General features: G+C 35.9%; 1 protein-coding gene and 1 long non-coding RNA gene across 2 annotated transcripts; both read right to left on the bottom strand.

Annotated features, from left to right (window-relative positions):
* Positions 1-350: 350 nt before the first annotated feature.
* LOC120336369 (nucleolar and spindle-associated protein 1-B-like) lies at positions 351-8,994 on the bottom strand. The gene is made up of 13 exons (XM_039404039.2): positions 8,789-8,994; positions 8,509-8,616; positions 8,144-8,224; positions 7,893-7,985; positions 7,042-7,212; positions 6,516-6,642; positions 6,173-6,305; positions 5,971-6,097; positions 3,225-3,389; positions 2,733-2,847; positions 2,195-2,376; positions 1,762-1,889; positions 351-974 (listed from the first exon to the last, which is right to left on the bottom strand). Exons 1-13 carry the CDS (start codon positions 8,870-8,872, stop codon positions 893-895), a joined length of 1,596 nt encoding a protein of 531 aa, XP_039259973.2. The 5' UTR covers positions 8,873-8,994; the 3' UTR covers positions 351-892.
* An 8,500-nt stretch (positions 8,995-17,494) lies between these two features.
* LOC144419873 (uncharacterized) lies at positions 17,495-20,260 on the bottom strand. The gene is made up of 3 exons (XR_013474335.1): positions 19,953-20,260; positions 19,551-19,667; positions 17,495-19,129 (listed from the first exon to the last, which is right to left on the bottom strand). It is a non-coding gene; the product is annotated as an uncharacterized LOC144419873 (long non-coding RNA).
* Positions 20,261-21,476: the final 1,216 nt, after the last annotated feature.

Here is a 21,476-nt window from a genome sequence, read left to right as displayed (position 1 = left end):
GCGGTCGCCCGAATCACCCTGCGACGGCGATCTTCTCGCATAATCTTCCCTCAAGGGATTCGAATCTACACATGGCTATCAGAGGCTCGATGGTAAGCGTAATCCTAGCGCTTAGAACGATGCGACAACAGATTATAACCACAAAAATTGTTCGGGTTCGCTACACTTCTGCAATATTTTAATATCACATTCAATTGAAAGAATGTATTTTATCTATTAACAGTGACGTGAAAATGAAACCAGGCACCAGCGCATGTTCCCACATGGCATAAAGTAGCCAATGTAATATTTGTGGATGGAAAGCTAGCCACTTTCGTATAACTTGATCCCCCACTAAAAGGACAACAATGAAAACCAAATATGACTTTATTACAATGAATGAATGTGGTATTTACAAAGTTTCCCATTAATGAAAGAATACAAAAGAAGAAGTATTATATATTTTATTCCCCAAAAGGGAATAAAAAGGCATATTACAACCATTTCTGTATAACAATGAATGCCGCAAATGACAAGGTAACCAAAAACACCATAGTCACTCTGCAACAAAATAAGCATTTCAAAAAATATAAAATGGAATTAATTGTCGTTTGTAATTTAGGATTGGCCAAACTTAAGACCAATAAGATTAACCAATGGGGTTAGTTTGTACCATCTCTAAAAACCATATACTATAAAAATATAGGACACAAGACATATTTTAAGAGACAGGCAAGTATAATATGGATTCCAGGAGAAAACTGAGAACTGTAACTCAGTCACTGATGAATGAATATAAGAACAATGAGATCATGTAGCAACAATAAAAACAGGCAGGAAATTGAACATAACATTCCAAGGCAGTAAAAGCTTAAATAAGCTTGTTTTAAAATCATAAAAATTAGCATAAGCTTCATTTTATTCCACGCCTCATCATCATTCTCTCATCTTTAGCATGCTTCTTCGCAGCGACCGCTCTCTGCTTCCTTTTATCCCTTAAAATTGGTAATGAATAATAATAATGAGAAATATTGATTCCTAAAAACATGCAGAATAAAACCCAACAGAGAGATATTATGAGAGTATGGGGTTATGTCAAAGTATTGTTGAACTTTCATGTAGGTGAATTAAGTGCGAGACGATTGCTGGAATCCTCGCCGCCGTAGGGTAGTATTGTTAAACTTTCATGCAGGTGAATTAAGTGCGAAAGGATTGCTGGAATCCGCGCCGCCGTAGGGTGGTTCACTTAACCGCTGGTTGGTTACGGCTCCACCATCAAGTCCATGCATATGAAAACAAATAATTGGCTAACAAATTACATACCGACATGGACTGGTAACCGGACGAAAGACTGTGGTTCACTATATGTTTAAGCCGGCTTCCTATCCTCCCCTGACTTGGAAGTTGGAATTCTGACCCCACAGCCTGTACTTGTGACTCGAGGGGAAAGTCAGATTTGAAGCGAACGTGGAAACAAAAATAACATTTTGTAGAAAAAGAAATAGCAAGAAGCTGAAAATAAATATCCAGCATCAATATCCAAAGTACCAACTGGACTAGACAATTATTCATAACCAGGCCACCATGGCCAAATTGGGAAAATCTACTATTTTGAAAACAGAATATATCGGAATTTCAATCAGGTCATGTCCAGAGAAAAGTGATTCTGTTAATTTTCTATTTTTGTATTGTCAGAAAAAATATGAATACATTCGACTAGTTTAATCATGCACATAATTGTTTATGTACTTAACTATAAATATAAAACTCATTTTATCCTACCTTGTGCCAATGTTTGACTTTTTTACATCATTTATTCGATCTTGGAACTTTGGTTTCTTCGATGTGTCATTGAATGGACGTAAAGGGCCTTTGTGTGGAACCCATGACAATGGTTTCTTCAAACTCTCCTGTTTCAACAAATTTCAAAAAAAAATTAAATGCTTATACAACAAAACAACCTGCGATAATATTGTATGAAATCTCATATAACAAAATAAACAGAGTCATTCTTTTTTATAACTGTTTACTGTTACTGAAAAAAAGCATTTCAGAATAATTTGATATTCACCTTTTCATTTTGAAAATTCAGAAAAATCTCACACAGATAGAGTCGATTTAAAGAGTCGACTGTGAGCACTTGATGTTTGCATTCCTTTAGGTTCAAAAAAACTTTCCACGTCATAATATGACTTACTTGTTCACTTCATCTTACCTTGAGATCAAATGGATTTTTCTTAGTGCTGGTAGGAGTGTTCAGATTATTATTCAGTGAAGTTGAAAGAGCAGCCGGAGTCCCAACTAAAGATTTTTGTTTTTCTCCAGGTGTGATCATAGATTTAGTTCTTGAAACTGCTGCAGGTGTTTTTATATATGTTTGCTTTTTATCGCCTTGATCTGGATAATATATATCAAATTAGTAGATTTAGAAATAGTCAACTTATCTAATATCTTATTGCTGCTTCTATTGAGGAAACCCTGTATTATACTCCAAGAGATATACATGACTATGGTATAGCCTCTAATAATGCGACTGTGCTACAATATTGAAACTAAATTCAGTACTCCCGAAGTATGTGAACCAAGATGGCGGACACGGGAACGTAGCATTTTCCAATAAATTCAAAGTTCAAACTAAATTCAAACTATAAAGACACCACAGCGCTCTGCACGTGTGCGGATGTGGCAAATTGACTTTCTAGCTTATAATATACTGTCATTGTGTAAAAGTGAAAACAAAAGAGAACCACTACCTGAAACAATAGTGACTCTTTTTGGTGTTGCAGCTTTTGCAGATTTTTGAGCAAAATTCAAATTTAATTTGTTCGTTGATGTGACAGTAGGTTTGAATACCGAGACGTTGTTACCCTGAACACATAAGTAATACAATAATGTTACACATAAAGCAGAAAACGGCTGTTTTACGTTTGGTATTTAATTTTAAGAACGACTAATAAACTTTATTTTGACTTTGATTATCACAATTAGAAGTCTGGAATTTAACTCCCAACTAATTCAAATTTTCTCCAACACCAATAAAAACATACCAAACACAGACAGATATCCTTATGCTGAGCGCTAAAACAACTTTGTTGTGTTGGGAATTATAAAATATAGATATACAGGACATTTCAATGTATATTAGTCTTTTTGAAATACAAAAGGTACGGTAGGTTTCAGCATGCATGAGACGAGAGGCACTATTACAATAAAGTTGACAAGGATATAATAATTTTGCTACAAACTTTTGGTGTCTTCGAGCTTGCTGTTTTATTGTCAGTTTTTGAGTCCTTCATGATGGATTTTGGTGTTTTGGGTGTGTACCTGTTTCCGCTTTGGACAGCAGGCGACATGAACGCAGGCTTTGGACGACCTTTTTGAACAACTGGTTTAATAATTTTCGGCCCACTCTGAAAAATAATACAAATTAGTTATAATCATTATTTCTTCAAATCTCATGATAATAGCAATAAGTCAAGTATAAATGCAGGTGTAGAAATTCAACCTATTGGACTACAATGACTGACAGACATTCAATGGTACTTGCAGTGGCGCAGCCAGGGGGTCGGAGGTTTTCGGGGTCGAACCCCCCCCTTTTAAATTTTCTGAAAAGTGAAAAAGTGGCCGATAACACGTGCAATTGCCTTCTGCTAAAATCGCCGTTCGTTTTCATCGACGCGGCATGTTATTTATGCCGTGAACGCCCTTTACATTGGTGTTAATTCTCTTTGAATCACAAATTTGTGCCGCGGGAACAACGATAATTATTTCATTTTTGTACCCGCACGGAAATGTGAAAACTGAAAAAGCGTGCAATTGCCTTCTGCTAAAATCGCCCATGTTTTCATCAGCGTGTTATTTAGGCCGTCAACGCCCTTACGTCGGTTTTTATTCTTTCTAAATCATAAATTTGTGCCACGATAAACATGATAATTATTTTATTTTTGTACTTTGCACGGAATTGTGAATTCGTGAGTTACGTTCATGGGTGGCGATGTTCTAAAGACAAAAGAAGGAGTAAAACCGCGATCTGAATTTGATTGAAAAGCGGCATTATAAAATACTGAAAATAAAACCGTAAACAATATAAGTTTTGTTGAGTCCCGCGACAGTCTAAAAACGCTTTTCTAGTCGCAAAATCACAAAATTTTGTGTACCTACGGCGCACATTATGTTTGGTCGCCGTTTAGGAACATACTTGTGGGTGGGATTTGCCTTTTATCCATTACTTTAAAATTGTCGTAGAAAATTTTCGTGTTATCATTAAACAAGGTTGAAAACGCGATTTTTTCCCGGTTTGTGATGATATATAAGATAATTAATCCGAAGTATATCCATCAATTTTTATTGTACTGAAATAAATTTTACTCCATGAGAATTTACAGCAGATTTACGGGTTTTTCAGGAGGTTTTATCTTTAAAAATAATCGGAGTGTCAGCATTGCGATTGAACGGAGTCAATGTTACAAGCACATCTCAAATTTGTCGAATTTGCAAAATAGAAAAAATACGGATCAAAACAATATATGATAGGCGACGGGCAGTTACCACAAATTTTTATTTTTATGTCGGCAAATGGCCGAGGTATTTTAAAATTGTGAATTGTGAAAAATTGTTTTGTTTTGTCGACGCAAACGCTGGTTAAATTGAAGACAATTAAATTAATAAAGCAAGACATTTTAAATATGCCCTTATCGGTCACGAATTGATTACTTTGCACAACAGAAAAATCATTTTACGTTGTAAAGGTCGGCTCTTTTAACAAGTGGCGTAATCGCGGCGATGAATATGTATTTTTGATTTAACGATATACTTCATATGCATTTTCATTGTACGAAATAAAATTGTACTTTTCGGGATTTTATATCAGTTATTGAGATTTTTCTAACGGCGATAACGAGTTGACAAGGTTCCAAAAATACGTATTAAAATTAAATACACCGTTTATCTCCTATTTTTATGTCCACCGATCGCTGTGGCATTTCAGAGAACTAATGTTTTAATTTTGACGTAAGAAGAAGCAACCGCGAGTTACGTTGGACACAATTAAACTAATATATAAAGACATTTTAGAATTTTGTAGTTGTCAGAGATTGAATATTTCACGCGACAAGAATAATCATTATACGCTGAAAAGACGTCCCTGTAACGAGCGCGTAATGCGAAGACTGTTCATTTCTTTTAAAATCTTAGTGGCAATCATAATTCATAACGTGGCTCGTATGATGAAGCACACTCCCATTGTGATGATGCACTCACTCCCTATGTATGGACGATATCATCAATAAAAAAAAACGACCACAAACCAAAGTTATTTATGGAACTTTGGTATTGCAGATTTCCAGAAAAAAGACACCAGACTAGACAACACAGCAGTTAACGCATGGACGTTTAGTGCAGTACTTATGACACAATATTCACTAGTTATTGCAATGCTCCAGTTAATCGGTTGTTCGGAATGATTGCTGCTTCATTTTTAACTCCAAATTATGACTCTTGTTGGGCAGAATAGTTAATTTGATAAGTATGATTCTACTGAAATAGACATGTTCTTGTTCTAACTAACTGTACCATATAAAATTATGAGCGCGCATTGGTGCTTAACCGATAAACAGAGACACAAAGTAACGCAACTTTTCTGCCTCAACTTATTGGTCAATGGCATATGGAAAAAGCCACTATTTTAGTGCCAAAAATTGGCATCGTCCTATTCGCCAGATAGAATTAATATTCATAACAGTATTAAGTTATCAGGAAATCTCTTGGGAGTTTTTAGTTACTGTTTAAGTCTGTAATAATAAATCTTGGTATGCTTATGAATTATGAGATGCTCATTGAAACACTACGTAGATACTTCCAACATGCATAAAATAATTAAGAAATTTTTTCTGATGAATGCTCTTCTATCCATTGGACTTTCACAGACGATATCCCAAATTCACAGATTGCCATTTCGTTATGCAACTAGTCAATTCAAGTATAAAAACTCACCCTTTTCACTGGTTGTGCCAGTTTGCTCAGACTTGCATTGTTTTTCTTGTTGGAACCGAGTAATCTTTCTGCTCGCACTTTTTTTCTTCGCTCATAATCATCAATGGATTCCAGTTTATCGAATTTTCTAAAATAGAATTTTAAATTCAAGAATTGATATTAGATTGCGTACAATATATATAAATTCAGATATGACACCTACTTATTGTGTAGTTTATTCCAGTCTTTATTTCCAGGTGTAATAGGCTTGCTTGTTCCGATAGTAACACCTGATGCAGTAAATCTTGGAATTCTACTTGCAAAAGAATCACTGCCACCATATTTACTTTTTTCATCTGGTTAATTGAACAAAAAAACAGAACTTTGTGTCGGTGCGGCATGGAAGTTCTCAAAATAATGGGGATAATATGTTATAAAAAACAGCAAAGAGCCATATAAAATTTTAATGGCCTTTTTCCATAGTAGGCTACTATATGCATATAATATAACACCTTGTTATGCACATGTGGAATGAGTCGAGATGTGAGAGGAAGGCTCATGCATACCTGTTGCATCAATTTTTTTTCTTATTTCATTCATAATTTCATTCTGAAGATCAATGTCGATTGCTTCACTTTTTTCATCTACAGATTCTTGGTCAGTATTTGATCCACTCTTCCTCGGTTTTTTAGCCTTTTGGATTATATATAAAATGGTTTAAAACTAGAATGTACATCAGTCAATAAAAAGAACTATATTCGATAAAATACTCTAACGTCATATTTAGTATTCCACAGGTTTTGAAACAAACGGGGAAACATTGAAATTTCGAATACATTTTTATTGCAAAAATTAGTTCTAATTAAATTTTTTTTAATAAAAAGTGTGTTTATAATTATATCATATGACAAGTCAGCATATCTTATTCCCATCCTATTTTCAAAATAACACATTGATGGGTAATAAATTTAGTAGTAGGTAATGCAAAACCTGATACTTGCTGGTTAACAAATGTAAAACACTTCATAAACAATTGCATGATAGGTCGATGACTGTCAAGTGTCAATACCTTGTTCCAGAAAACGACCTAACCTGTATGGTTTCAACTGCATTTGAAGATCGACGCTTCAAAACTTTAGCTGTTTTCTTGCCAGAAGTGGGAGCAACTTTGTTTGATCGACCGGTTCTTGATTTTGTTTTAACCCTTTCAACGCTGTATGTCTTTGTTGCAAAATCTTTCGATTCATTAGCTATTTTGGGGGTCTAGGACAAAAAGAATACATAAAATATATCTTGGAAGCTCCAAAATCATATTCAGAGAGAGCAAAATATTAGCTGTTATTCTAATTTTATATTGGTTATTTATTACACAAAGTAAACTGAAATTTGAAAAATGAGGTTTGGAATAAAAATGTCCCCTTCCAGGCAATCAAGATCTTTCTTCTCCGATAAATTTCAATCTTAAAAACTTGTAAAAATATGGTAAATTATGCAAAAACAGTCTAAAATTTCAAAAGATAGCTCTAATTTCGACACACCCGTAGTGTGTGTACCAGTTAAGTTACAATAATTTTATTCAGTTTTTCGTTATTTTGGTTCTATTACAAGTTCGGAGACTGTCTGTGTTAGTAAAGTGAATATTGCCCGTGCCCATAGCCTAGCTTCCGTCTCTTTACACAACTTGATGTAAAGTAGGCGAACAAAATTAGTTACCCCCATGTTGGTACACACACTTCTGGAGCGCCCTAATTTCTATAAAAGACTATATGAATATCCCTTGTTTACTGATGAATAGTCATACAGCACAGTTCCTTGCCAAAACATTCGGAATGATCTGAATATTTGATTCGTTTTTGACATCCTTGGAAAAGTTTATTGGATAGTTGGCATTTAAGGGTACAACTGTGATTGAAAAAGAAAATAATACAAACAAGTAATCTCACCCTCTTCCCAGATGAACTTCTTGTTCTTGTTCCAGTTTCAGGAATTGCTTCCAAAGATTTGTCATTCTTGCTATCTTGTTCTGGGGTAGAGTCCTGTGAAGACACATAGACTGTATAGTTGCAGTTGCATTTGATTCGAAAATTAAATATAAAAACCTAGATAACCTAGAAAAATAGAACCAAATTATGATTAATAATTACACAATATCGTGTTTTTCTGATGAAAGAAAAATATAATAAACTGTTCTCACAAAAGACATTAAGTCGCTATTATTCCATGGTGGTTTGACTGAGAACAAATCTTCTGCTTCGTCTAATGGCGGAGTTGGAAACTAAAATAGAAAAATAATAAAATATAACACAACAATACTCATAGGTTATGGTAATACAGTAATGCACTTCATTAAGATATATTAGAGAGATGGAAATATCTTATAAATCTTTATATTTTGCAAATAATCCTGCAGAGAATGCAAGATAAATATCAGTCCCATCCTATTATTAATATAAACACAATTTGATAATGTCATTAAGACCATAAAGGCTAATGCTAAAAAGAAATACATTGAACATGACACGAAAACGAACTCAAATTAACTTTGTCATAATGTTATACCACATTAACTGGTGTTTTTGATTGTGCTACCAGTGAAGTATCAGGTGTTTTTGCATTTTCTTTTTCTGCATCGAATACTGACTGCAACGCTGCAATAATTCCATCAGTCTGCAAAATAAAAAAAAAGTAATTATTGGTATAAAAATATAATCTAAAATTGAAATCACCAATTATCATGAATAAATTTTGATTGTTTTTCATTTTAAGGGCTTATCACAGATACTATAAAATAAATTATCATTTGGATTATGATAACAAGCGATAAGAATAAACAAATTACCTTCAAATTTGCTTTTATTCCATGTTTTTTAGCCAGCTTCTGTAATTCAGCTCTTTTCATTGACTTTAAATCTGAGGACAACATGACTACTGGACTTTGAAGGATGATTGATAAATCGTCCAGAATCCAAAAACGACAGTGTTTAATAAACTCAAAAATATGCCTACAATAAGTAAGCTAAAAACAAGTGAATAAATTTCTTACAGAAACATTATATTGATTCTATTTCTTTTGTATAATAATCCAACTGTGGTTTAAATAAATGAAACACAATAGTGTTTATTCGCTCTCATACATGCAAATTTAAGTTTAGACTTTTTTTATACAGATCCATTTCCTGTAGTATACTCCTGAATAGCCAATGTTGGTAATTTTTTTGCCAAAGCAAAACTTATCATAACCTATTTTGCAAGTTTTTTGAATAAATTGGCGATCAATATCAGACCTCTGTGTTCTGTCGAGTCAAACAATTGTGACATAGGCAAACAAGGTCTTGTACACTAAACTATTCTCTGTTATAATGGGGCCGCAATACACTGACATTTGGTTAAATAACACTCTATTTGTCTCTGAAACGACGGAGTCTGGCGTGACAGCATATGCGTTAGATCGCGCCATGCTTGTCTCAATAATAATTTAAGTCAATCATAGCGTGCATGGCCCATCACACGATAAAATTGGGGTTATTTGCTTAAAACTCTCAAATGCAACAGTAAAATAATTTATCCTTCTGTTCTTCAGTGAATCGGATTATTTTTTCTAAGGAATTCAATGGCAGTACAGCACACTTTCTAAATTCCAAGAATGTCCTGTCATTTGCTTCAATGATAAAATAGACACTCCATGTGTCTCACAAATGATGGGTGTCTGTACAACAGCAGATACGTCATATCGCATCATGTTTGTCTCAATAATGATATAAATTAATTGCAGCAGTCATGTGACCAAAATTGCCGCTTTTTGCTTTAAATTCACGAATGCCACGGTAGAATATTTTTCCGTTTGTGACTTGGATTATTTTTTCCTGAGGAATTCAATGATGATGTTTTTAGATTGCACTTCTTTGTAGTTTTTTGTGCAACTTAAAGAAGAAGTGTTTGTTCATCGCCAAAATGGGATTCTCTGAAATGAGACAATGAGGAGCTGTATGAGGAGCCGTACTAAATGGTGATGTTTTTAGATTGCGCTTCCTTTTAGTTTATTTCTAGTGTCGGTTTGCCGATATGAAGGTCCGTACTGTCTCGTATAGGGGGGTTTGGGGTCTAGTGTAGTTTCGTACCTAAAGTACTTCTAGTGAGCGTATCATAACAATTTTTGCATATGTTAATCCTAACCCCCACCTGATTACGCCATCCAAAAATTATGTCACTACGATGTCACAGTGACATAATAAAATAATATGCTAATGCTACGCCCACTAGAAGTACGTTAGGTATGAAACTACACGAGACCCGGGGTTTCTATTCATTACTAAAATTGATGTCTTTAAATGTGGTGACTATTCTCATGCACTTTGGTTTTTATGTATTTGGAGTTTTGTGTTTAAATGACTCCGCACATTTTTACTTTTGAATGGGCATTACTGCATTAACATACCGTAGTTGTTAATGTTCTTATAATTCATTTTATCCAATATAGTCAAAATTTCCCATTTAAAAGCAAACCCTAACTAGGCTACCTACCTACTGGTACCGGACATGGATTGCAGGATTGGTAATCCTGAAATCGGAGATGAGAGGCCGTCAGGCCGTGTTTCACCATATCATATGATTGAGCCGTGTTATTGCTTTTACTCTATTTTAATATGCAAATCCACCCCTACTGCCCTATACTACAGTATTATTAATATAGTTCTGTAGTTAATATTATTAACCAATCTAACTTACCGGGATCACTACAGCACTAGTCTACGGCTGTACCGTACGCCCGTACGGTCTGACGGTATCAGATGCAAAATGCTGACATTGATAGGATTCAAGTTACATTCCTATTTATCTTTACATTCCATGATAAATCTGTGTTCCAATTGCTCAAGTTATGTAGTAAAATTCGTGTTGCATTTGCAATGCGCGGCGGTGTGGCTCAACGGGCTAAGCGTTAGGAATACGATCGCCACCGCACCTCTAACTACTCTGCGTGGGTTCGCAGGTTCGAATCCCAGACAGAGATGGTTATGTGCGAGAGGATTGCTGGACTCCTCGCCGTCGTTGGGTGGTTCACGTAACCGCTGGTCGGTTACGGCTTCCTCCACCACCAAGTCCATGCTTCCGAAAACAAACAATACAGTAAATCTAATCCCATACCCGACTTGGAATGGTAACCGGACGAGAGGCCGTGGTTCGCCATATGGATAAGCCGTCTTATCGGCTTTCCTCTCCCCCGGGATAAATATGTAAATCCTATCCTATCCTAATGCTGCAATGGCAGAATTAACGGAACCAGCAAAACCTCCCGACCCCCAAAGCCAAATATCAACAAAGCCACAAGCATTCAAAGCACAGCGCGCGGATGAATGATTGGTTAGTGCAATGGTTACGCTCTAATGATCATGAGAATTGTGATATTTTCCGTGCGGTGTTGCTAAAATTAATTCAGATTATATATAAACTGGCTTAAACATTTGAAATCTATGATATCAAAAACGACTGAAGATATTCGAAAAACTCTGCAAAATTTGTATACGGTACCGGTACCGGGTAGTTATAAAATGGCTATGTCCCATATGTCCGCTATGTCCCTACTAAAATGGCTATGTCCCTACTAAAATGGCTATGTCCCATCTAGAATTGCGACTCCGATATTTTCCTACTAAAATGACTATGTCCGCTATGTCCCTACTAAAATGGCTATGTCCCTACTAAAATGGCTATGTCCCATCTAAAATTGCGACTCCGATATTTTCCTACTAAAATGACTATGTCCGCTATGTCCCTACTAAAATGACTATGTCCCTACTAAAATGGCTATGTCCGCTATATCCCTACTAAAATGGCTATGTCCCATCTAAAATTGCGACTCCGATATTTTCCTACTAAAATGACTATGTCCGCTATGTTCCTACTAAAACGGCTATGTCCCTACTAAAATGGCTATGTCCCATCTAAAATTGCGACTCCGATATTTTCCCACTAAAACGGCTATGTCCCTACTAAAATGGCTATGTCCCATCTAAAATTGCGACTCCGATATTTTCCTACTAAAATGACTATGTCCGCTATGTCCTTACTAAAATGGCTATGTCCGCTATATCCCTACTAAAATGGCTATGTCCCATCTAAAATTGCGACTCCGATATTTTCCTACTAAAATGACTATGTCCCTACTAAAATGACTATGTCCGCTATGTCCCTACTAAAATGGCTATGTCCCATCTAAAATTGCGACTCCGATATTTTCCTACTAAAATGACTATGTCCGCTATTTCCCTACTAAAATGGCTATGTCCCATCTAAAATTGCGACTCCGATATTTTCCTACTAAAATGACTATGTCCGCTATGTCCCTACTAAAATGGCTATGTCCCTACTAAAATGGCTATGTCCCATCTAAAATTGCGACTCCGATATTTTCCTACTAAAATGACTATGTCCCTACTAAAATGGCTATGTCCGCTATGTCCCTACTAAAATGGCTATGTCCCATCTAAAATTGCGACTCCGATATTTTCCTACTAAAATGGCTATGTCCCATCTAAAATTGCGACTCCGATATTTTCCTACTAAAATGACTATGTCCCTACTAAAATGACTATGTCCGCTATGTCCCTACTAAAATGGCTATGTCCCATCTAAAATTGCGACTCCGATATTTTTCTAATAAAATGACTATGTCCCTACTAAAATGGCTATGTCTCTACTAAAATGGCTATGTCCCTACTAAAATGGCTATGTCCCATCTGAAACTGCGACTCCGATATTTTCCTACTAAAATGACTATGTCCCTACTAAAATGGCTATGTCCGCTATATCCCTACTAAAATGGCTATGTCCCATCTAAAATTGCGACTCCGATATTTTCTGACTATGTCCGCTATGTTCCTACTAAAATGACTATGTCCGCTATGTTCCTACTAAAACGGCTATGTCCCACTAAAATGGCTATGTCCCATCTAAAATTGCGACTCCAATATTTTCCTACTAAAATGACTATGTCCGTACTAAAATGGCTATGTCCCATCTAAAATTGCGACTCCGATATTTTCCTACTAAAATGGCTATGTCCCTACTAAAATGGCTATTTCCGCTATGTCCCTACTAAAATGGCTATGTCATCTACTACATTTTTAATATAGCCATGCATATCTGAGAAAAAAAGCTAGTATATGTCTTGATGCAATTAAAATAAGTTTATTGCTTAGGCATATTAACGAATTGTGTCAAGGGCCGACTCTATCAAGGTCTACATATTTAATAGTCATTAATGAAAAATTATATTTTTCGAGTCTTTCTCTTCCTTTTTTCTCCCTTTTTCAATCCAGCTGTTTGTGATGGAGATATTGTTTGCAATTTACCATCAGTTGATGAACAAAGACGAGGAGGACATTTATCAGGGGAAGACAACTGAACACGTTGTAAAAAATCTTTAAAATATTTATTTCGTTCGACTTCCGTCATCAGCATCCAAGTGTATACGGACAACGAAAATTGGGCATATGGTCCGTACAACGTGTATGGCCCTTGCTTCAACAGTGCCTTTCTCACATCGGTATACGACGACTTGATTATATCACCAAGCATGTGAATTAAATCAGGAAGTTTATGTTGTCTCCAATTGGCAACGCATTTCAATACATGGTTTAAGGACTCGTTGTTGTTATTTGTCCACAGGTATCCATTTGTATGTGACTTTTTTTGCCAAATATTATTTTTAAATAACGGAAGAAATCTTGTTTTGAGGTATCCAACAATACCTTTGCACCTGGTTTTACAGTACGATACGACTTCTTCAGTCTTTGAATCAAACTCTTTTTCATTTTGGCAATGAAACAAACCGAAAATTTCACTAACAATTGATCTCCGGAGGTTTTCACTAGTACCGACCTTATCCTTAAGATAATTTATTAAATTTTCCCTCATGTGTCTGCTGCAAAGGACATGAGTTGAATCCGGGAAAGAAGATGTGAAAGCACCGTGTAGGGCCGATTCGTCATCAGTACCAACGGTCAAGTTATCCAACTTTCTACCAAGTTTGGACTTTATGTTGGTAAAAAATTCTGTAAATGTGGATTTGTCAGATTTGTGGTGTAAAAATATAGGACCGAAAAACAATGGGTGTTCACCAGATTTACATGACAGCAAGGAAAGATTTTTGAAAACTGTAACTGTGACGTAGACTCGTCCTAAATTGAAAGTTTTATCAATCCCAAGAATAGTTTTACCTGAGCAACAAAACCGCTTCAGATCCAAGCATTGCTCTTCAAAGAATAAAGGTACATTAACAGATTCCATTTTACTGTGGGTTACTTTTTGTACAAATTCGTTTGTTTGCGCCATGTTAATGACCTCTAATATCTCGTCAGCGTAATTTTTATGATATATTTTTATTCCTGCTCCCTGCTTTTTTTGATTGAACCTCGCATTTTCGATTTGTCTTAGATTTCTGGGGTTTTTCTCCGCATGTTGTTGAAGATTAACATAAAGTTTTTTTGCAGTAACGCCTTCACATTTAGATATAATATTTTCCATAACGTCTGCTGATGTTCTTATGTACGCCTGTTGGTTTATCTTTGCATTTCCATGGGGTGTATGACCAGGAAATATGCCCTTGTATTCCACTACTGCCACCTTCATACCAATGTGGCCATCGATCCAAGTGATTCGTCGTTCATAGCCAGTCGGTTGCCGAGCATAATAACGTCCAATTCTCCATATTTCACTCGTTTTGGGTTGTGGCTCAATAACTGGATATGACAGTTTTTTTCCGTGGCGCGATCTTATGCAAAATCTCCCCCCTTTCTCATAAATATATTTAACCTCGTCATTTTGAAGTAAATACAGAGCGGAGGTATAATTGATTTGTTTCCAGCTTCCGCAATCGTCTTCGAAAATTTGCTTCACTTTTTTCTCTTTTCTGCGTATGTTTTCGTTGTGATCAACTATGAAATAACAGTTGTTTTTCTCCCCCGTTGGTATTCTAGGACTAACTTTCACGGTTTTGTTTTTGAATATTTTCAACAATTCTGAAATACCCAAGAAAATACCAAACGGAAGCTCATGCCAGCCCTCGTCTACAGTGTTTTGGTCAGTCTGCGCATAAATCATACTGGATATCATATTTTCAGATTCTTCAGTGTGGCAATTTGAAATCTCCAGACCTGGTCCCTCCAGATCAATGCAAGTATTCAAGGACAATTTTTGACTTTGTCGAAGGTGTCTCTTTAATAAAGGAACAAAGTGATTGGGTACGAAATCAATAAAATTTGCAGGAACATTTGTTGTAGTCCACATTATGTGAAAATATGGACCCCGTCTCGAAGAAACCTCCCTACCCTGGATACTTATTGAATAAGCGGGAGATCGCATGTCTGTTGGGCCGGTAGAAGGCTGTAAGGAGTTGTATGAAACTTTCAATGCGGCGCTAAGAGCCAATAAGCAATCCATCCCACAATGGCTGCCAATTGTCGCTGCACAGTGTAGTACGTTTTTCAGATCCAGAGTAACGATCCTAAAGTCTTTAAGGACTGGATGTAAATTTGTACTCTCGATGTCGTAACACTGGGGATAAGACAGAATTTCAATAATAGTTAAGAAGCGAAGATGAAGGAAATGATCCTGTGTACCAAACAAACCATCACCTATCGTATATATCGGTTCATATTCATCTAAAACCGATGGCGACAATTGTTGTAACAGAGTATTGGACGGTTCATCTAATTCACCCTGAAAATTCCTCGATTCTGGAAACTCAGGAAGCTTTACTTTATGTGCGTCCATCAGCATTTGCTCCTGCTCAGCTATTTCTTTCAGGAATTTATATACATTTTTGGTATCAAAACTCACACGATCAATTTTGTTCATAACTCTTCTCATCGACACCTCGAAATCATAGCCATGGTCAAGAAAAACACAAGATTTACAATAGTAAGATAGATGTTTTTCTCCCCATTGTTGCCGTAATTCGGTTTCTATCCGGGCACAATCGAAATGGCACCAGCGTTCACAACCAGAACATTCAATGCAACCAGTTGAACAATTCAAACCGCAAAACAAGCATTTGTATGATGACTGATCAAGGTTGCCAGACCCCAGCGATCAAAAAAAGCCAAATCAAGACATAAAAAAAGCCAGAAAAAGCCAACAATTTTACTAAGTACAAAAGCCCCATGATTTGTGAGATTTTAAGCCCTTGGCAACATACTGATGATGATGTAGAGCCATCAGTTCATTCAGTGAGGCACACAAATAGAAAGTAAAGTTCCTATAGAACTTTAGAAAGTAAAATAAATATCAAGCGGACAGCCTTATTTTACCATTCAATATATACAATACAGGGTGCCGCTTCAGTCTGTCAGTATGTAATATACCTACATGTTTCTACTTAAACTTGTGATATACCTTAAAAAAGTCTCCCTATATCGTACTTTACTATTGAAAATTTTTTTACTTTTAGAATTTATAAACCATCAATTTTATTAAAAAATTATCTAACCCTCTGCCGCTCGCAAGTGGACCACTGATATCTAATTCAGTAATTTTAGCGTAGTTAATCACATCGTTACTGCAATTGCAGAATTAAACTAAAGCTCACATAAACCATATCAGGCATAATGAAATTAAGTTATAACAGTTACGGGTACAACTATTTTTTGGAATCGGAACGTAAAACTGACAAATAACACGCAAAACTATAAAAACGAGGCAATGTTTACAACCCTGCTTGAACATCTGTCTGAGCAGTTGCAGAAACTGCAATTATTTTTTATTGGGTATGGTTACAGGGTTAAGAGTTAATGTAACAAACAAGGAAATCGATGCTCCAGGAAATCCTAATGTTAAGTACCGGTAGCTAATAAGATCAGGTAATAGGCTACCGGTATTGTTCAGTTGTTACACACTAAATATCGTATTTCATATGATTTTAATAATAGACACTATAATAGACTTGAAAAAGAGCCAAAAAAACGCCAAAAAGCCAAACGGAAATTCTGACGCCAAACGCGTTTGAAAAAAGCCAAAAATGGCAAATTTGGCGTTAAAAAAGCCAATATGGCAACCCTGTGACTGATACATACCTCGATCCGGCAGAAATGAAAAAAATCGTTGTGCCAGCGTCGACAAATACAACATGGTGCCAACTCGCAATAAAAAGATACCACACTCATGAATTTTCCCAGCATAAACAATAAATGTGTTTTGCTAAATAAATTCTAAATTATACGCAGTCCAACAAGCACTTTAAAAATGCTATCTTAATTTTTGATAATTTCCTTGTCTCTTTCTTCTTTACGGTATAGTCATACTATGTGGCAACGTTGGGAAAACTAGCTTGGAAATGTCCTTTGTGACGTCACTAATACGGAATATATATTCACAGGGTGGTCCAAGGTTGTCGCCTCGCGGGCCACAAAATTACTTTTGCATTGTTCGCGGGCCACAATAGTGCCAAGAATAGGTAAACAGTGCAATACAAAACAAACACTTTTATTGTGCAAATACATAGTTATCACTCAGACATAGCTGTTATATATTATGTTGAGCTTACTATCATAGCTTGTTTACTACTCTATCTGCTTGTGTGCTATATTGTTACGTCACAATGCTGTCTAGTGCCGTAAGTTGTTTTTCCTCTGTTTAGTGGTCTTTTGTTCTGAACTAAGTTGACGGACGGATGTCCAAATAAATCGCGTGCAGTTTTGTAATGAGTCTGTATTCATTACTTGTTATAAAGATATAACAAATTGGCGACGAGGATTAAAAAGCCTTTTTGTGCCGTTTTGTAGCCATTTCTTGGGGAAGGAAGGAAAATATATCGAAGTTACAGCTTAATTTCGAGGATAGATAAGAGAACAGTCGCTGGACTGCGACGGAGTTATAGGCCGCGAGCCGAGGCCCTGAAAAACGCCTAGAAAGTGAGTTTCGTAGCGCACATCAGGTAACTACCTGAAAATGATTTTAAAATGTTCCTTAAAAATTTAGTAACAAATATTGCCTTGTTCCCACTTCCAAAAGTTGCACGTTTTACGGAAAAGACGCTTTTACTACAAGAAATATGTGCTACGATCTGTCCTATATTCTCTACATTTTCGGCACTGAACAATGACTTCTGCATGACGTAACAATTGAATTAAACCAGCTGTTAGCGAGCGGATGAATATTAGTTATTTCTGCTCGACTTTGCGCTGAGTTGGGCAGGCTTTCCATAGCCCTGTTTAGTTATTATTAGTTAAGTTATGCTAAGACGTTGTTGAAAAATGTATAAGTAAATTATTAAACACTTGTAGATCCTTACCACGGATATGGGCCGTGAGACGAAACCATGAAAACGCCCAGAAAATGAGTTTCGTAGCGCACATCTGGTAACTAAATAAATTCTTCAGTTTAGTGTGAAAACGAACATAATGAACGCATTACAGCTTGTTCCACAATCCTGGTGCGAAATTGAATATAAGAGGTTCCCGGAAACTCAATAACCATAAGTTTACAACGCATAGATAAGAACTATACAATTCGAGAGCCCTACAGCACACTAACACAAATGTATTCCTGTAATGTTTTGCCTGACCAAAATCGGACTTCCTCAGTCAATCATAATTTATTAGGTAGATTACGAAAAATATGGCATACATGTAACCAACAACAAAAAATACTTTAATTGTGTGACAGGAGTCGGGAGTGACCTCGAAAGCAGCGACACCAACAACGCGGATTCACATTTGAGAATAAATTTTATGTAATAACCACAAGCAGTTTACAACAAAAACAGCATAAAAAGCTACATCCATTTTATAGAAGCTATCAAGTATCAAACGTATTTATTTTTAAGCAATGAAGTCACAAATTAACATCGTGAGCACGAAAACACAAATAAATCAGTTATTTCTCACTTAGAAATTTACCGCAAAAGTCAAGAAAATTAAATGAATGTACAATATGTACATAACATAGTGAACAGAAATATTACAATTTACAATTAATCTTTTTTTAGTTTATGTGGTTATGTATTTGAACAAAGGCAATAATATTTCTAGAAACAGGACTACGACACTAACAAATGTCCGAAAAAAAAAACAAATGTATGATACTTATTAAATCAACTGTAATATATAATTCACTTTCTTCTGAATTGTTTTCGAAATCCACTATCTCAAAAATCGACTTTTCCTCTATAGGTGTACTGTGATTTCTGCAGTCAATACAAAAACAAAAATCTGTGCAATTTAAGTTGATTTTGGCACACTTTCATAAATTATTTTGACTATTTTTCTTTGCAGTTTGCCAACTCAAGAACTGATTTGAGGGCCACATGCTTCTTCAGTGAATCATTGTTGGGTGGAGAGTATAATCCTTATGTTTGACAGTGTTAAATAGACGTGCCCTGGTATCATTTACATTCTTCATATCCTCTTCAAATTCCTCAGCTTTATTTATTAATACCTCGTTAACCTCAAAAGATCTTCATAGTCGAGGGAAAAAAATGAATTGAAAATCTCAATGAAGTCTCCAACATGAATTTGATGGGCAGTTCCAATTGCAGAAAAGTGCTAAAGTATTTCAATATGAATAGCCCATCTAAGCTGTTTGCAACTATTATGATTCTCATATACCTTTAAGCTTCAAGACTTCTTGTTTAATCCATTTTATAGCACTGATAGCAGCAGGGATCAGAGCCTGCGTTAGGTCGGATTGGTGGAACATTGCCGTTTTCTTTTGTAGTACAGTATCTAAAATAAGGAAGAAAATAATATTTGGAGCAGCATGATTTTAAAAATACCCCTAAATACTAACTAATACCTTGAATACATAATGCATTTTATCTGATGTACTAAATGAGCGTATATATGCTCATTTCATGTTCTACAGTCCAGCAGTGTTTGCATACCATTACTAGACTATATCTACACTAAATTTTGATATATCACAGTCTGAAATGTCCTATGACAGTATGAGTATGGACTATAGACTATATTATGAAACATCAACTGTTTATCTACAACTTCATTTCTCACCTCTCAATCATTTCCAATGCTACCTTTCTTTCCACTCCGGCATAACTTATCATTGCTTCCCAGGTTCTTGTCGACTCTATGAATTTAGATTTAGACCAACCGACATTAGTAAAATTGATTAATTTCTTCTCTTTCACACAACCGTGCATTACAGAAACAGCCATTCATTTCTATTTCCAAATATGCTGTGGCCTATATAGTAGTATAAGTCTGCTGAATAGTCAAGAAGAGTCATTAAATTAATCATAAACATTTCATGCAAGCCAGAAAATATCGTTGTTTGTGACATATTATTCTAGGTCTAGCCTTCCTTGGAGTTACCGCACCGTACGGTACCTATTTAACAACGTCTTATGAGCTAGTGCTCAACTGAAATTGCTATTTATGGCAAGGATATACAAGTGTTTAATATCTTACCTATACTTTTCAACACCTCCTTAGAATAACTGGACTAATATTACCGGTAACTGAAAAAAACTATGGAAAGGCTACTCACAGACTCAACGCAAAAGCGAGCAGTTGAGTACATCTGATATTCATCCGACCACTGGGGATCCACCTAAAGCTGACTAACTTGACTGTTACGTCGTGCAGAAGTCTGCGTTCATTGGCCCATGATACCGGAAAAGCAGAGAAAATAGGACAGATGGTAACACATATTTATTGTAGTAAAAGCGTCTTTTCTGTAAAACGTGCAACTTTTGGAAGTGGGAACAAGGCAATATTTGTTACTAAATTTCTAAGGAACATTTTAAAATCATTTTCAGGTAGTTACCTGATGTGCGCTACGAAACTGAAAGATAAATGGCCTCGGCTCGCGGCCTATTAGAACTGATTATTGCAGCATAATCAGTGACTTTGGATATTCATAGTGAACAGCATTCACTGGACTGGGAACCCAAGGCCTGTTATTATATTGAATTAAACGGCAGTAAATTATTTGAGCATCGTTGAAGCACGATTGCTACTGTTAACAGAATAATGACGTCAGCATCATTGGAAGTTGCGCAATTCAACATTAATCGCCCAGACGAATGGCAACAATGGCTGCGACAATTTGAAAACATGTGCCTCGCCATGTCGATTGACAACGCAGAGAGAAAGAAAGCGTTATTATTACATTTTGCGGGACCTGAAGTTTTTGACCTGTATGAGAACTTGCCCGAACCGCCGAATGCAGATGAAAATGATAATGTTTATACCAACACCGTTAAGAAATTGGATAATTATTTCGTGCCAAAGATAAACATTGATTTTGAATGTGATGTTTTCAGGAATGCAAAACAGAAATTTGGCGAAAATATTGATACTTATGTGGCACGTTTGCGTAAATTAGCTGTTACCTGTGATTTTACGGATGCTGATCGTGAAATAAAACAGCAAGTTATTTCTGGTGGATGTGATTCTAGAGTTAGGGAAAAAGCTCTACAGCAGCGTATGTCTCTTCGAGAACTTCTGGATTATGCAAAAAGTCTAGAACAAGCAAAGCAACAAACAAAACAAATTGAACAACGTCACACGAGA

Source organism: Styela clava, chromosome 2 (genome assembly GCF_964204865.1).
Source record: "Styela clava chromosome 2, kaStyClav1.hap1.2, whole genome shotgun sequence".
NCBI classification, from domain to species: Eukaryota; Metazoa; Chordata; class Ascidiacea; order Stolidobranchia; family Styelidae; genus Styela; species Styela clava.
Note: the sequence above shows the minus strand (reverse complement) of the source record. Positions and strands in the feature narration are given on the sequence as shown.

What these genes read in the sequence shown, in the direction of transcription:
- LOC120336369 (XM_039404039.2), bottom strand. Translation starts at nt 8,872, where the DNA reads ATGTTGTCCTCAGATTTAAAGTCAATGAAAAGAGCTGAATTACAGAAG. An exon ending in AAAAAAAATTGATGCAACAG is followed by an intron (nt 6,306 to 6,515) that starts GTATGCATGAGC and finishes TCAATTAACCAG; the next exon opens with ATGAAAAAAGTAAATATGGT. An exon ending in TGGCACAACCAGTGAAAAGG is followed by an intron (nt 3,390 to 5,970) that starts GTGAGTTTTTAT and finishes ATTATTTTTCAG; the next exon opens with AGTGGGCCGAAAATTATTAA.